Source organism: Amphiura filiformis, chromosome 11 (assembly GCF_039555335.1).
Source record: "Amphiura filiformis chromosome 11, Afil_fr2py, whole genome shotgun sequence".
NCBI lineage: Eukaryota > Metazoa > Echinodermata > Ophiuroidea > Amphilepidida > Amphiuridae > Amphiura > Amphiura filiformis.
Window position 1 is genome coordinate 18,250,624 of NC_092638.1, and position 16,343 is coordinate 18,266,966.

The following is a 16,343-nucleotide window of genomic DNA, read 5'->3' on the forward strand; positions in this document are numbered from 1 at the left end:
GTTGTTTTAAATGAACATTTAAGCCCCCCAAATCGTGTTCTTAATTTGCGCATGTGTATTACATAAGCGCATTATCATACGATCATTGAGGATCTACACACATGCTGCCATTGCGTGTTGGCGCGCTCACTGTCTTATATGACTATCCACTATCGTGTCATAATGTATAGATGAAACCAATCAAATTGCATGTATTCTTGACAAGACGCACCAACTGAATTAGAATGCAATTTCACACTATTGGGGTAGACTTGGCTTCAATATTTAGTCCACTTGAGTCCGAGCCAGCTAGGTCCAAGTCCAACAAAATCAAATCTGAGTTCATTTAAGTTTCATTGGACCCAAGTCCATTGAAATAGCTTACCTGGGGTTTAATAACAGCAGCACTAATCATGGAGAGGTGAAGGATGATTCTAAGTATACATGATGCCATTGGATACAGTTGTCCCTCTGCTATAGGTCTTACTGATCTTGCATCAGGGTCACCCAGTGTATGGCCTCTTAGGAATGAATGATATCTCTAAGATGCCATTGAAACTAGTTACCTGAGGTTTAATGACAGCGGTACTAATCATGGAGGAATGCAGGATGATTCTAAGTATACATGATGCCATTGGATACAGTTGTCCCTCTGCTATAGGTCTTACTGATCTTGCATCAGGGTCACCCAGTGTATGGCCTCTTAGGAATGAATGATGGCTCTAAGATGCCATTGAAATTGCTTACCTGAGGTTTAATGATAGCAGCACTAATCATGGAGGAATGCAGGATGATTCTAAGTATACATGATGCCATTGGATACAGCTGTCCCTCTGCTGTAGGTCTTACTGATCTTGCGTCAGGGTCTCCCAGTGTATGGCCTCTTAGAGACAAATCAGCCCTGTCATGAGGTAGAAGAAAACAAGATAGGGATTATTTTCATACAGAGAGATTGTGTGCTACATTTGACCTTATCAGTGCCTCAGGTATTTATAAGTAAGTCTTTTAAAAGCAGTGTTTGTTATGGGGGTATGCAGGTTCACTCTATGGGAATGTTTAGACATTATATTGTATTGTATCTTTAAAAGTAATGACGATAAGTTAAAAGTATATACACATGTATTTTCAGAAAGAAAATGATGCAAGGAATCTAACTAGCATGACATATTTCTGAAAAATCAAGTCAAGAGATGATTGGGAAGTGGCATTTGGTAGGTTTATATGTGAGTAAATGTATCTAACCCCACTCCTACTATGAGTAGGTAGTCAAAATGATTGGGAAGTGGCATTTGCTCAATCGATGAAAAGGGCATATTTACCTTTCTAAGACACAGAACTAGAAACGGCTTTCACAGATTTATAAATTTCTGTACAAAATATTTTGTCTCACTGCACCACCAGACAAACAAATATTATATTAATTCTATTTTATAAACAATTCAAATAACTCCCTCTTTAAGTGTAAATTGCTACCCAGTGTCGTCTGCTATGTGTCTATTAAACAAAAGCCATTTCTTAAAGACACTACAACTAAATTTCAAAATAAAGCAGTCCACAGATGGAGAATTTTGTTCTGCATACTTTGATACCACATTTTGCATGATGCGATTTTATTCCACTAAGCTATATGCATTTGAATGACAAAAGGTAGTTTCAGAAGTGACAAATTTGGATATTTCCTCCTTCAAGACGATTTCCGCTGCCTTTGTTACGGCCTCATTACAGCCTGGTAAATGAACGCTCACTCCACTTTGTTCAATATCTGTGTGCTTTGCGGGAAAAGTCAATGTAAATTTTTGTGTGTTTAAGAAATGGCTTTTGTTTTAAGTGTTTAGATATTTTTGTGCTCAGTATAATTATGATATCCAAATTCGACAGGCTCAATTAATGCGCCAATCGGGTGAATGGAAGTAACTAAATCTATATTCAGTTTGATGTCAGATTTGACTTAATCAGTTTTTTCACGTTCAGTTTGCCATTTGTCAGCTTCATTAGCATCTATGCTTGATCCAAAGATGCAAAAATTTTTATAAATTTTTGGGTGTTCTGGCTCCGGAAAACTCATAATCTCTTTAAGAAATTAAATTTACTTACACTCTGTTGCCTTCTGCTGGTTCGTGGTGCTGACCTCCTATGAACTCATTACAGCCTCTCTCTGCACATCTCCTACGCACCCAGGGCCTACCACACTATAGAAAGCAAGTAAAGCAGATCACAATGGAGTTTAAAATGACACTTTTGTACCTTTTTTATAAAAAAAATGGGTGTATTATTGTATTATGGAGCTGAATATGATTATATCCATATTTTTATGGACAGAATTATGTTAAAATTATAAATATATGATTTAGCTATCTACATTGGCATCAATTATTAAGTTACTGTCATAAAAACTCCTCTATTTCTGAAATGAACTTTCGAAACTTGTTTACCATTGTAGTCGTGCGTAAAAAAAAGCTCTCCGAGTTTCGTACATGTTACAATGAGACAATTAGCAGTAAGTTCCTTGCCCAGGGGAATTTCAAGCCAACTCAATTTTCCACGAGCGTACTAAACCACCACCAGGGGTGCAACCTCTCACACCATAGTTGAAGGCCTTATCGATTGAGCTAACTTGACTGCCCGTACTGTGATCTCCTTCGCATATTATCACATAACACGATACATACTCGCGATTCGATAAGCGTGTGATAGACAGCATGCAGAAACCAACAAAATTCAGCGCTAAAGAAGCTAAGCCAAAGTCACTAACTAAGATTTAGGGAATAAAGGTATTGTTTTTAACCGCTGGAGTGCATCTATCGTCTCATATAACACAGGCAACATCATTATTTTAAGTAAAACAACGAGGTGAAGCCGAGTTGTTTTTCCCCAAAAATAATGAAGTCGCCCGTGTTATATGAGACGATAAATGAACGACAGCAGCTAAAAACAATACCTTTATTCTCATTCTTAAACACTTCAATTCAAATAAAAAATATCATATAGTCGGGCTCTCATTCGCACGCGGATGGGAAATAGTGTTCACTTTATGTTTGATACGGTTTCTAGACTGAAATTTTGCGTAGAACACGCTCCCGTAGTCCACTTTAATTAAAAATGTGCCCAAAGTGCTTTTTCCGGGGTGTGCCCCTACAATGGGGGTCAAAATTACTAAAAATGTATTCTAAGGCCAATGGTGGTGATTTTGGTGTCTAAATATATGTTTATGGACATGAGAAAGTCATTTAGATAGTTTACTGAAATCCAAAATGGCTTCCTTATGGTCTAAAAATCAAAATGGATGCCAAAATGGTGAATTTTAGCCAAACTTATTTGAACAGCTTTTTCAGGCCGATGGTGGTGATTTGAGTGTCTATGAATATGTCTGTGGACATGAAAAAGTTATTTACATAGTTTATCAAAATCCAAAATGGCTGCCTTATACAAAAAAAAAATTCAAAATGGCCGCCAAAATGCGAAAATTATTCTAACTTATTTGAGCGGCGCTCTCGGGCCGATGGTCATGATTTGGGTGTAGGTATATGTTTGCGGACATGAAACAGTCATTTAAATTGCTTATAAAAATCCAAAATGGCTGCCCTATGCCCAAAAATTCAAAATGGCGGTCAAAATGTCGAATATTAGTCTATATCATTTGAACGGCATTCTCAGGCCGATGGTGGTGATTTTGGTGTCCAGTTATATGTTTGGGGACGTGACAAAGACATTCAGCTAGTTTACAAAATCCAAAAAAGTTGCCCTATGATCCAAAATTCAAAATGGCGGCTAAAATAGTGAATTTTAGTAAATATTACTTGAAAGATATTCTTAGGCTGATGGTAGCGATATTGATGTCTAGGTATATGTATGTGAAATATAGGCCCCTATAGTGTACATGACCAAGTCATTTAGATGATGGAATCTTAAATGGCTGCCCTATGCTAAAAAATTCAAGTGGAGGTCAAAATTGCAAATTTTATATTGATTTCACATAATTATCATATAGACACCCAAGTTCTATCTTTAAACCGGGGTATTTGAAGATCGGCCATAATATGAAACACAATAATCATTATAGCGCAATTAAAGAAAGTGATTAACCCTACAACTAAGGTTTTTCATCCTCCATAAAAAAAACACGCGTCTTTACGCCCAAACGACTTAAACTAATCGTAGATCCATCCTGTACGCTCTTTTAAGCACCTTACCCGGGGTATGACTGACCATCAAAGATGATTGACCATAGGGGGGGGGGGTGAGTGAGGCCCACCATAGGTTTCTACAGTAAATACAGTTTCATTTCACTCTTGTAAAATTATTCCAAGATATATTGACTTTTTACTTGTTAGTTAGGTTGAAATAGTCATTTTCCTTTATATTTAGGAGACAATTCGGTGAAAACCGCATTTTCGTAGAATTTTTGGAAATTTTGCCTATACTTTTGTATAACCAGAATTGAATACATGAATACAAAACCCACCCAAGTCCATCGAAAGTGATTTTGAAAAAACTAAAAAAACAAATGTGTATCATACATGCCGGGTATAGGCCATTTTGAATTTCTCATGCTAATAGACCCACGTAGAGGGTTGATTTGGGTTCAAATTTTATACATATGATAGGCCTATGTATAAGCAAACAATTTTCCATGCTTAACTCATTTTGGCCAAAGTACGGACTTGGGTGGGTTGTACATTCATATATTCAAGGATGTGCTCACAGTATGACGTCATAGCGATATTATGTGGGGAATGTTTGTACTTCTTTTGGTATCACTGGATAAACGAGACCCATAGCTAAACATTGGTACCTAATACAATTAAAAATTAGGGGCAACACCCCCCTCTTCGTATTCCGTGGTACAAAATATGGCTCAGTAGTTCTCAGTAGTATATAGCGACTGTTCCTTGGAGTCAGGTAACTGAGAAAGCTGGATTTGTTAGAAAGCCATCACATTCGCTTGTTTGGTAATAATATTGACCAAGACCTGATATCCTTGTGATAAAAGCGAGTGTCCATTGAACAAGGATAGATAATAAACAATAATTTCCACTTTTAGCACATTAATTTCACTCATAACATATCAAAAGTGGAAACGTCTGTAAGTTTAACCCTAGAACTACTGAGCCATATTTTGTAACACGGACAACAAAGGGATGGGGTGTTGCAACCCCTAATTTTAAATTACAAGCGTCATATGCCGTTATATTTGGTAACAAAGTATAGCTATAGGTCTACTCTCTCCAGATATATCGCTATGACGTCATAATGTGAGCACACCCATGTAAAATTGGGACATTTTAGCTATCTACAAAAGTATAGGCAAAATAGATTCGCCAAAAAATCTACGATTTTAATTCTAAAGTGCGATTTTCACGAAATTTCTCAAAAATATAAAAGGAAATGACTATTTCAACCTAACTAACAAGTAACAAGTCAATATATCTTGGAATAATTTTACAAGAGTGAAATGAAAATCATGATGGGCCTCACCTCCCCCCCCCCATGGCCATCTTTGATGGTCGGTCCTACCCGGTCCCCCGGGTAAGGTACTTGGGCAAACATTTTATCACTAAAATGAGCGCAATGGATGGATGTACGATTAGCTTAAGTCGTTTGGACGTAAATACGCGTATTTTTTTTTTATGGCGGATGGAAATCTTTGGGGTGGTACAACCCCCCTACTTAGTTCTAGGGTTTATCACTTTACTTATTGCGTTATAATGATTATTATATGATGTTTCATATTATGGCCGCCAAGGTCTTCAAGTGCCCAGGTTTAGAGATAGAACTAGTTTTCATTTTACGGAATATACAACATTTTCAATCGTCTTTGGACTACCTTTTTAAATCATAATAGATCAATGGATATCAAATGTGATAGTGTTAGTTAGTAGGGTAGCTGCAGGTAATATGGGACAGCAGGTAATATGGGACACCTGTTTTCATTTTAACAAAAAGTAGCTTAGAGAAGGTAAACACTTTAAGTTGATTTGTTAAGTGTTTAGAGACATCAATTGTGCTTCTAGAAATGCAGTTTTGGAGTCTGTGTATCAAACTCTTGGAAATCAATGCCAAAAAGAGTGAAATTGCCCAAAAAATTATATCGTTTTTTCGGCCTGATATAAAATCAATGACGTTACATTTTATGATTGTGTATCCAAAAACTCTGGTACTGAGGGGTATTTTTCATTTTTATGATCTTTAGGTGATGGGTTAAGCTTATCAGCAGGTAAAATTCCACTGACAAGTGGCACTTTCCTTTATAAATGATTATTTTCTCTGATTTTCAACTGAATGGGTGCAGGTAATATGGGACACATAGGAAATTGTGTGCATTGTCAATGCGAAAAGCAAAACTATTTAGAAAATTGAATTTTCTTGTAGAAATTTGCATTTAACATTCAAAATCATGTAACAAAAATGTTTTTAGAACAAAGTGATTTTCTGAACTTTTTGATTTTCACCATAGAGATAACACAGTGTCCCATATTACCTGCACATGCAGGTAATATGGGACACTTGACGATGACGTCATTTTGGCGTCATAGCGTCCAAACAAACATAAAAACAAGGTAACATTGCCTGTTTTATTAATCTTAAAGGACAGGTTGTTCATCATAACAATCTCTTGTGGGCATATCTTCTTTAGTTTTTATGCAAATAAGCTAAACGTCCTTAATGGTCCCATATTCCCTGCAGGTACCCTATAACATTTTGTTAATGACGCCATTTTGAATATTTTGGGCATCTATGTTCCATTATAAGTGATTATATTGTGACATAGGGCATCCATTCTAGATTTAATCAACTATCCAAATGACTTGGTCATGTACACTATAGACACCAATATCGCTATCATCAGCCTAAGAATATCTTTCAAGTAATTTTTACTAAAATTCACTATTTTAGCCTCCATTTTGAATTTTGGACCATAGGGCAATTTTTTAATTTTGTAAACTAGCTGAATGACTTTGTCATGTCCCCAAACATATAACTGGACACCAAAATCGCCACCATCGGCCTGAGAATCCCGTTCAAATGATATAGACTAATATTCGACATTTTGACCGCCATTTTGAAATTTTGGGCATAGGGCAGCCATTTTGGATTTTTATAAACAATATAAATGAATGTTTTATGTTCTCAAACATATAACTACACTCAAATCACGACCATCGGCCCGAGAGCGCCGTTCAAATAAGTTAGAATAATGTTCGGCATTTTGGCGGCCATTTTGAATTTTTTTGTATAAGGCATCCATTTTGAATTTTGATAAACTATGTAAATAACTGTTTCATGTCCACATACATATTCATAGACACTCAAATCACCACCATCGGCATAAAAAAGCCGTTCAAATAAGTTTGGCTAAAATTCACCATTTTGGCCGCCATTTTGAATTTTGGAGCATAAGGAAGACATTTTGGATTTCGTAAACTATCTAAATGACTTTCTCATGTCCATAAACATATATTTAGACACCAAAATCACCACCATTGGCCTTAGAATACATTTTTAGTAATTTTGACCCCCATTGTAGGGGCACCCCGGAAAAAGCATTTTGGGCACATTTTTAATTAAAGTGGACTACGGGAGCGTGTTCTACGCAAAATTTCAGTCTAGAAACCGTATCAAACATAAAGTGAACACTATTTCCCATCCGCGCGTGAATGAGAGCCCGACTAATAAGTATTACAAATTTTAATCAAATTAAATCCTGCATTTTGCAAGGAATTAAACCTAGGGCTTAAAATCGATCAGTCCCGTTGTTGCTATGCGCCTCCGATTGGTTCAAATAGCGAGTACGAGTATCGCGACGATGCACACGCGCTGACCAGTGTGATATCGTTTGACATCACTCGGGTAAGAACCAATAAGATTGCAGGAACAGTTTCAAGTGTTTAAGAATAGTCTAGAGTACCGATTGTCTGATACATCAGTTTCATATCATACTTACATCTCCAACAGTATATAAGTGTCCATTGGGGCATTCTGTAAATGAAAATATTAGAAAGTTTAAAAGAATGAAAGAAAGTTTGAACAAAAGTAAGAAAGAAAGAATTTTGAAAAAAAGAAAGTTTGAATGAATGCAAGTTTGAAAAAAGTTTGAAAGAAAGAAAGTTCAAAAGATTTGTTGTAAAAAGGTCCTGTCCTTGATTTTACAGGGTAAATATTCGAAGAGCTTTGTTTCAAAACCCCTTGCATCCATTTGAGCAATTTTGAGAAAACAGCAAAAAATCATCAAAAAAATATATATGGGGGTTTGCAACAAAAGCAGTTTTTTGTCGGGATGCCTGGGTAGGATGAGCATCCTGCCAAAAGCTGCTTTAGTTGCAAACCCCCTTATATCAGTGATTTTTTGATGTGTTCTCAAAATTGCTCAAGTGGATGTAAGGGGTTTTGAAACAAAGCTCTTCATTTGTCAAAAAGGAATGAAGAAATATTACATTTTTCTTTGTTATGTGAAAACATATTATATAGCACAGGCAGGTAATATTTAAAGTTCAATAAACAAATTTTGAAATCACCATAATCAATTCAAATGGGCTATTCCAGTTGAAATCCACACTACCCCTGCGGAAGATTTTAGAAATACCTTCCACAGGGGGAGTACGTTTTCCAAATATAATTGGTCAAAGTTAATCATTTTGAAACCCATACTCCCCTGTATTATGGCTTTACCTATATCTTCCACAACTGGAGTGAGTATTTCAAATGGAAGTTACCCAATTGTATATTCTATTTGAAACTTAGACTCCCTCTGTGGAAGACTTTAGCTAAATCTTCCACAGGGGTAGTGTGGATTTTAAATGGAACAGCCCAATAATCTTTGACTTATGGAAGAGCCCAAGAATCTTTGACTTTGACTGTGTCCGACATTTCAGATAATGGGTTTACTTGTGATTTGACATGTTTTGAAGTCGGATCACATGGGCTCATTACCCAAGAAAATGTTGGACGCATTGTCGAGATGTTTTCTTTTGTAGGCAGAGCCAAACCGTCCAAGAAATTCATAAAAGAACTCAGCAAAATGGCCCTCCTGTCTAGTTACACGATCTGGAATGCTAGGCAGGAGCCGGCCTGGGGCTCCGCAGATCAGCCTCACATCAGTTTGTGATCGCACCCGCCGCCCTGCCATTTTGTTGGGTTCTTTCAGTCCTGCTTGGTATTCCTGGTGTGTTCTGCTTGTTTGTATATTCTTGTGTATTTTTGCTAATGTATATTATGTCACCCTGCATTAATTTGGGCATTTTGTCCAGATTTTGTCCTGGGTTTTTGTTCCTCCTTGTATTCTTGCTTTGCTTATATTTTGTATTTTGCATTCCTGAATAAAGGTTGATAAACAAACAACAGGTTGCATAAATGGATGCTACAAGCATTTATTAGTACATTGCTTACCATAAACCCTTTCCCGTCCCCTGACTGCACTCCGTGCAACAAGTCTGACATCTTCTGGCATGGTGGGTAGATAGGATCTCTGTGTAAAACAAATCATAAACTAATAATATGTGTTCTGATAAAAATCAATATATCGATTTCCTCCCATTTTCGTAATCTGAAAGTTGCTAAATGCTTCAAAAAGTGAATATGGAATGTAAACTTTCAACTGTATTAAAGTAATGCAACAGTTATTGATTCCAGAGGTATAACTTCAAGGGACATATAGTTTTTCTTCAAAAAGTGATATCGGCGATATAGATATTATTGGATAGTTGATTTATTGATTATCAATATATTGATAGTTAGAGAATAAAGGTAATGTTTTAAGCCGCTGGAGTGCATCTATCGTCTCATATAACACAGGCGACATCATTATTTTAAGTAAAACAACGAGGCGAAGCAGAGTTGTTTAACGCCAAAGGTTCAAATAGCGAGTACGCGTATCGCGTTGATGCACATGCGCTGACAGGTAAGAACCAATAAAATTGCAGGAATGTTCACAAGTGTTTAAGAATCCTTAATATGCCACTAATTGAAACATGACAAATAAACATGAAACAACTTCATAATTCATTTTGTACAAATTTAAGACCAACCCAAATTTTAACAAAACACAAAAATGAAATTATCAATCATTTTCATCTGATTTTAGAACTAACTTTCTAAACTTTCAACAAATGAAGAGCTTGGTTCTAAACCATGGTAAGTCCACAAACACATAGGTATAGTAATTTCAGTTGGATACACCATTACAAAGCAAACAGTATTGATGCATAGTAAAAATACTGTGTGAGACCTTTGGTTCCTAAATGAGAACAATAGTCTGCATATTGTTAAACAGCATTGTTGTGGTAAATAATGGCTTGTTGATGGTACAACTCATTCAAGTAATTGTGATTGTATCACGCAAGTAAATGAGAAACATGTGGTTGTTGACTTAACACAGTTTCGAAACAAGTTTTTCAAATACCTGCATATCTTCTGGCCGGTGGAAGAGCCTAAGAAGTGGATGTAGCATTGAGTTGTCTGGTGAACATATAAGGGTTATCAATGTATGCATAACCAATGCTAACACTGATTGATGTAGTACACCTTGCTGGGCGGAGACTACCAATTGACTGCAGCCTAGATTCTGTAAGTGATTTCTGATCATGTGTTTCACAAAGTCCTGGATGTAAAAAGGTAATGAATAAGGTGCAGAAAAGTTGTCACAAGTTAAATTTTAACCACAGAATTAGAGGAGAACCAGGACTCCCTATACAGCCACATACAATCGCGCCATCAGCTATAGAGAGGAACATTACGTTTTACTACCTGGAGAGAATTGATTAAAAATTGAATTCCCTCCTGAGGTTGGTATCTGTCAATGAGTTGACCAGATCACAAGGATGTCATTATAGCTAGAGGCAGTATATAACACAAATGGGTCAATGAGTTACATAAAATGACCTTGTGTGGTATTCAGTTCATGAGGAAGTGAGTTTTGCCAGAGGCAATTTGTGGTTAAATGTTGATCCCTCACTACAAGAGTTATTACCGTTGATTTGGTTGAAAAGGAGGTGAGACATAATCAAATTTCTCCAGGTAACAAAACGTAATGAAATTGGGGGTATTCGGGTCCTTGCAGACGATGCACAGAGGCGAACAAAAACAATTCTGCATCTCATCTGAAGCGTCTTGGTACTGGCAGGCAGGTCGCATTAAGTGCGTCTCTCAAATGTGCCCATCGTCCATGTCGCGCTTGCATGCCAACTAATGCCTCAAGCACATTCCGAGGGAAACCAAAATTTTATTTGCTCCATGCCTGTATCACCCCTTCATTATGCACCAAAACAACTTGTTGTGATGGTCTAGATGCCAAAAGCAATGCTGAGACTGTCAGCCTCAATTCCAGGTTTGCAGCATTTAGAAATCAGGATTGTTTTTGTCAGGGAGTTGAAGGTATCCCTTGTTGTGATGGTCTAGATGCCAAAAGCAATGCTGAGACTGTCAGCCTCAATTCCAGGTTTGCAGCATTTAGAAATCAGGATTGTTTTTGTGAGGGAGTTGAAGGTATCCTTCTTGTCTTTAATATAGTGTACCTTATTTAGAGTAACTTAATATTAAAGGTTTAGGAATCATAAAGATGGAAAATCTTGTTACTTTACCTTTGGTCTTATATCAACTGATTCATCCAAAAATTCAATCAATCTGTCTATCATCTGAAATGTATATCACAGAGAAAATAATTAATGGAAACATTCCAATAACAGAAGGAATATGCAACTAATGTAGCCAAATCCAGGGCAGTTGTTGAAGTCATACTGTCAGCCAAGGCCAGATAGCTGTGGCTGTATAAACACACCCCACTCCCACATAAACACCTACACAAATATCCCCACCCCCACTTTCTCACCAAGACAGTTAGCATGCACATCGTCAAAACTTATTTAGCTACCTCTACATATACCAGATTCTTCAATGCAATTAGGGATTCAATCATGTTTCACCGTTGTTCATCACCGTTTAACGATGGGGCCGCGTTGTAAACCACGCAGACGCGCCGGACGCGAGTTGTTAAACGGTGATGAACAACGGTGAAACATGATTGAATCCCATTCAACAACGAAAAGAAGCTAAAGATCGTATAATTCACGATTATTTCACGAGGAAATGTCAGGGAATCATTGTCACTAAGCCTTACAAAAACTTCGATGATTTCTCTGTTAATATCATCAATAAAACTACAGAATAAAACGGCAAAATTTAGCCGCTATCTGAAAATACTGAATTCAACTTGTAAACTTGCATATACGCAGAAAGGTTCCAGGCATGACAAATTTTACGCGCTCTTGCGTAACGCGTAGTTACCCCCAGACAGAAATAATTCAACCACAAACACCAATTGCGCATCTGTCAGGCATTCAGACAGACATTCATATATTTATTTGCATCAAATATCATATGTTACAATGAATTAGCATGCACATTAAGAAAACACCTTCCACAATACTTTGAAAATATAGTTTGTATTATTACCAGGACCTAGATGAACCTACCTAAGATACCTCCCCAGTGAACTACCTACCTGGGAGCTGATCAAGTCATAACAAAACTAATAATAACTATATTATTGGATATACCGCCCCAGTGAACTACCTGGAATCTAGTACCTCCCCAGTGAACAATCTACCTGGGAGCTGAATTGATCATGAATCAGGACCTAGATGAACCTACCTAAGTTACCTCAACCCAGTGAACAACCTACCTGGGAACTGATCATGTCATAACAAAACTAATGAATATATTATTGGATATACCGCCCCAGTGAACAATCTACCTGGAATCTAGTACCTCCCCAGTGAACAATCTACCCGGGAGCTGATCATGTCATAACTAAACAAATGAATAATTATATTAGTGAATAGTGGGCTGAATCTTTACGATAACTGTGCATGAATACTGTTCTTCCAAGAGATTGCTTCCTGGAATCCTAGGAGAGAAATTCCTGAAAGGTTAATTTGGATATAAAATAGTATATTAATCCAATATGAAAATATATAAAGTATACATGTACATAATTAAATACATGTTAGAAAACATTGCCTTACTTGACTGTTTTAACATTGAGTAATCCTTGATAATATTATAGTGAAAGTTAAGTCACACCCATAGAACAGTTCATTCAACATGTTAAACTAGCACAGAGAAGAGTTACACGAACTACTTTTTCTACAAGATGAAGTACCTGCAAAAGTTATTCTTTAATATAGCCAAGCACAGGGTGGTCTTATGACATTTTTATCAAAATGAACTTTGCTGATACCAACATCATAAATATAAAAGAGCCCAGAGCATATGAATATATGTCAAATTGCACACCCCTAACTCTTGTAAGTAATTAGATATTTCATTTCATTTTATTCGCCAGAAAAACGTTATAAAATACATATATTGTACATCTATAAGCACTACATAAAAACAATTAGATATTTAAAAGCGATTACATAAGCCCCTTGAATATCATCAGGACTGTTAGGTAACATACCAATGGTAACTGCTTCACGAGTCCAGCAATTCGATATTAATACTTCTTTGCTAAACCCTTACTATGACTATCCTTACATCACACAACATACATACAACAACAAATATAGCATTTTGGTGTCGGTTTATTGCTGCCAAACGAGATGCACACACTGTACCATGCTATGAAAGTATACAGAATTAGGATATCGTGCCTACGCTAATAAAATAGGGCAGCCTACCACAGGAATCAACGTGATAACTAGGGGCTGAAAAAACAAAAAAAAAACTTGAACCAAATTTTTTATTTTTTATTTTTGTTGAACAAGAAAAATCTGAGGGCATAGTACTTGGCTCCTGCCTAGGCTATCCCATGCCAACCTGGTGTTGATTCCTTCCTTCCCGCTATAAACAATCTTAATCGACAAAACTTCCACCCGAGACTAAAACTGGTTTAAATAAACATATTTACTGATGATTCTAAACATTCATGCTTCTTCTGAAGAAGCAAACTTGACACACACTACTTAAATTCAACTGCGCTACAGAATAGAATATGTTGCCGTGATAGAAACCGAACCTGAAGTGAGGTTACTCATACACTCTCCCACACAGGAATAGTCATACTATTACGTAACGCAAAGAACATCAATATATTCTTATTCGGGGGCTCTCAACCGAATATATTTTTATATCTTTGCTCTAATTGCTACTGGTACCACACTTATGTAGATAATAATATCCTGGTGTAGGTTATTCACCCAGTAGTTCAAATGAACAAACAAAGCAAAGTGAGTTGCACATTTTTTGTTACAGTATTAAATTAAATTTACAATATAATGTTCTACAGATAATGTCACATATTTGATTAAATTTTCTTCGATTATCCAAGATTATTCTTTCTTATACATCAACATTTTTTTTTTTTATAATTAGCCATAAACTTTCGGCTTTTATTATACTATTTTCAAACTTTTAATGGCTTTAAATGCACACCTTGCAATAGGGAGTGGTGGGTGGGAGAAAAATTCATCATATGACTTGTCTGCATGAATGTTGACAGAATAATGGTGGTACATACACACACACAAGAATCAAGCCTTGTTAAAGATGATCGCTGATTGGCCCAATGAACACTGATGGTGCCCATGATAAACAAATAGACAATACACATGTATCACCTCATATTGATCTTATATCACCTCATATTGATCATATAACAATAACTAAACTAACAGGACCAAACCATTATTTCTGCAGGGGTCAAAACTGGTTTTTAACCTAGTGGTTCAAAACGTTATTTCGCTCGCGTTCGCGTATACGCTACAGTAAAAGTGTGGATTCATCACGAATTAACAACGGTTGGCTCCTGTACAAAGGTATAGGAAGAGTTGTTGAAATGAATTTTTATTTTATTAGACAATAATTGCCACTATAAAAATTAGAACAGTCCACCATTGCAGGTAGGTTTTCATGTAAAAAAAATCTGGTGTGTTTGGTAGCAAACACCAACACCCCTTACTCACACACTCAAATATAGTGCACACGCATAGTCATTTACCTCTGGTTGAATTTGTCTCTCTTCTTCTCTTGCATAAGACATTGTGACCTCTCTGAACAAAGCAAGTAGCAAACTGGTTTCTCTTTGGCTCACTGTCAACCTCTGACATTTCTATAAAAATAAAGATATGCATAAAGCATGAAACACAAAAGTAGCAAACACGTTTGTCTTTGCCAATCTTTGACATGAAAAATAAAGACTTGCATGAAACACAAAAGTAGGAAACTGGTTTCTTGAAACACTCAAGTAGGAAACTGGTTTCTTTTTGGCTCACTGTCAACCTCTGACATTTCTTTTGGAAAAAAAAAGACATAAAGCAAGAAACAAATATATGCTAAATGAGAAGTAAAAGGACAATCAAGATATTGTCTGCTCCAAATATTTTACCAAATTGCTCCATTAAATAATCAACAAATATAGGTAAGCCAATTTGATCATAATAGATCATGCTTATCTCATAAATCACTTGCCAATTTCTTAATTGTTCTGTAAATAATTCCACATGAGAGCGGGATCTGCATTTAAAATGTTTCAATGCAACCTCATGTTTCAATGTGATCTCCTTGGCTTTGTCTTGTTGTATTACTTTTATCGCCTGTGTTATATGTAGGGCCGGCGTCGGCACCGTTTTTTGATGTCGACATGTCGAAATATTTCGTATCTTGACGTCGACAGTGTGTCGACAAACATTTGGGTTCGAAAAAATACCATGACTTTTTTTTTTCATGATTTTAGGAATATTTTAAAAATTTTAACCTAAAAATATCTAGAAACACCAGCGGCAATTTAGCGAGCACATAGCGATAAAGTGTACAATTTATACCGGAAAACAAGGCAAAATACTGTCAAAAGTATGACCCCTGAAGGCAAATAACAAGAAAAGTTGGCGAAATAGTAGGTAAAAGATAAGATTTGGCATTGCATTTTGTTGAAAATACATTGGAAATGGCCAATATTTTGAGTGAAAATGAGCTTGCCTGACGAAGTTTTACTGGGCCATTGCCTGAGCACTGTGTCGCCATGGACGAAGTTCTGTCGATATGTTGACATAATTCACTTTGTCGACAGCATTCCGACAGAGGACCTGTCGACGCCGGCCTGTCGACGCCGGCCTTAGTTATATGAGACGATAGATGCACTCCAGTGTCTAAACACAATATCTTTATTCTCTAAATAAAAAGTGTCTTCTCAGCACTCTAATCCGCATTCGGGATGTGATCGGGTTTCTTGTAAGTGTGTCACAGTGCGTTTGCATGTATGCGCGCAGGAGATCACATTAAAACTTATTATTTCCAGTCATGCGTTTTAATGCAGATCCCTCCTCTTGTGTTGAGTCACTCATTAATGGCAGTCGTGAACAATGATTGCTTGC

The 16,343-nt window shown here is 36.6% G+C and overlaps 1 protein-coding gene and 1 long non-coding RNA gene across 2 annotated transcripts in view; both read right to left on the reverse strand.

The window, feature by feature from the left end:
• LOC140163523 (E3 ubiquitin-protein ligase rnf213-alpha-like) overlaps positions 1–16,343 on the reverse strand; it is a 115,278-nt gene that overhangs the window by 22,286 nt on the left and 76,649 nt on the right. The window contains exons 55-62 of the mRNA XM_072186837.1: positions 14,972–15,082; positions 11,553–11,606; positions 10,376–10,573; positions 9,364–9,442; positions 7,922–7,956; positions 2,074–2,168; positions 727–880; positions 365–520 (exon numbers count right to left, since the gene is read on the reverse strand). Coding sequence (XP_072042938.1) covers positions 365–520; positions 727–880; positions 2,074–2,168; positions 7,922–7,956; positions 9,364–9,442; positions 10,376–10,573; positions 11,553–11,606; positions 14,972–15,082 — 882 coding nt within the window. The remainder of the gene's footprint in view (positions 1–364; positions 521–726; positions 881–2,073; positions 2,169–7,921; positions 7,957–9,363; positions 9,443–10,375; positions 10,574–11,552; positions 11,607–14,971; positions 15,083–16,343) is intronic.
• On the reverse strand, positions 12,290–13,053 carry LOC140163945 (uncharacterized). Its single transcript, XR_011860437.1, has 2 exons — positions 12,759–13,053; positions 12,290–12,652 (listed from the first exon to the last, which is right to left on the reverse strand). It is a non-coding gene; the product is annotated as an uncharacterized lncRNA (long non-coding RNA).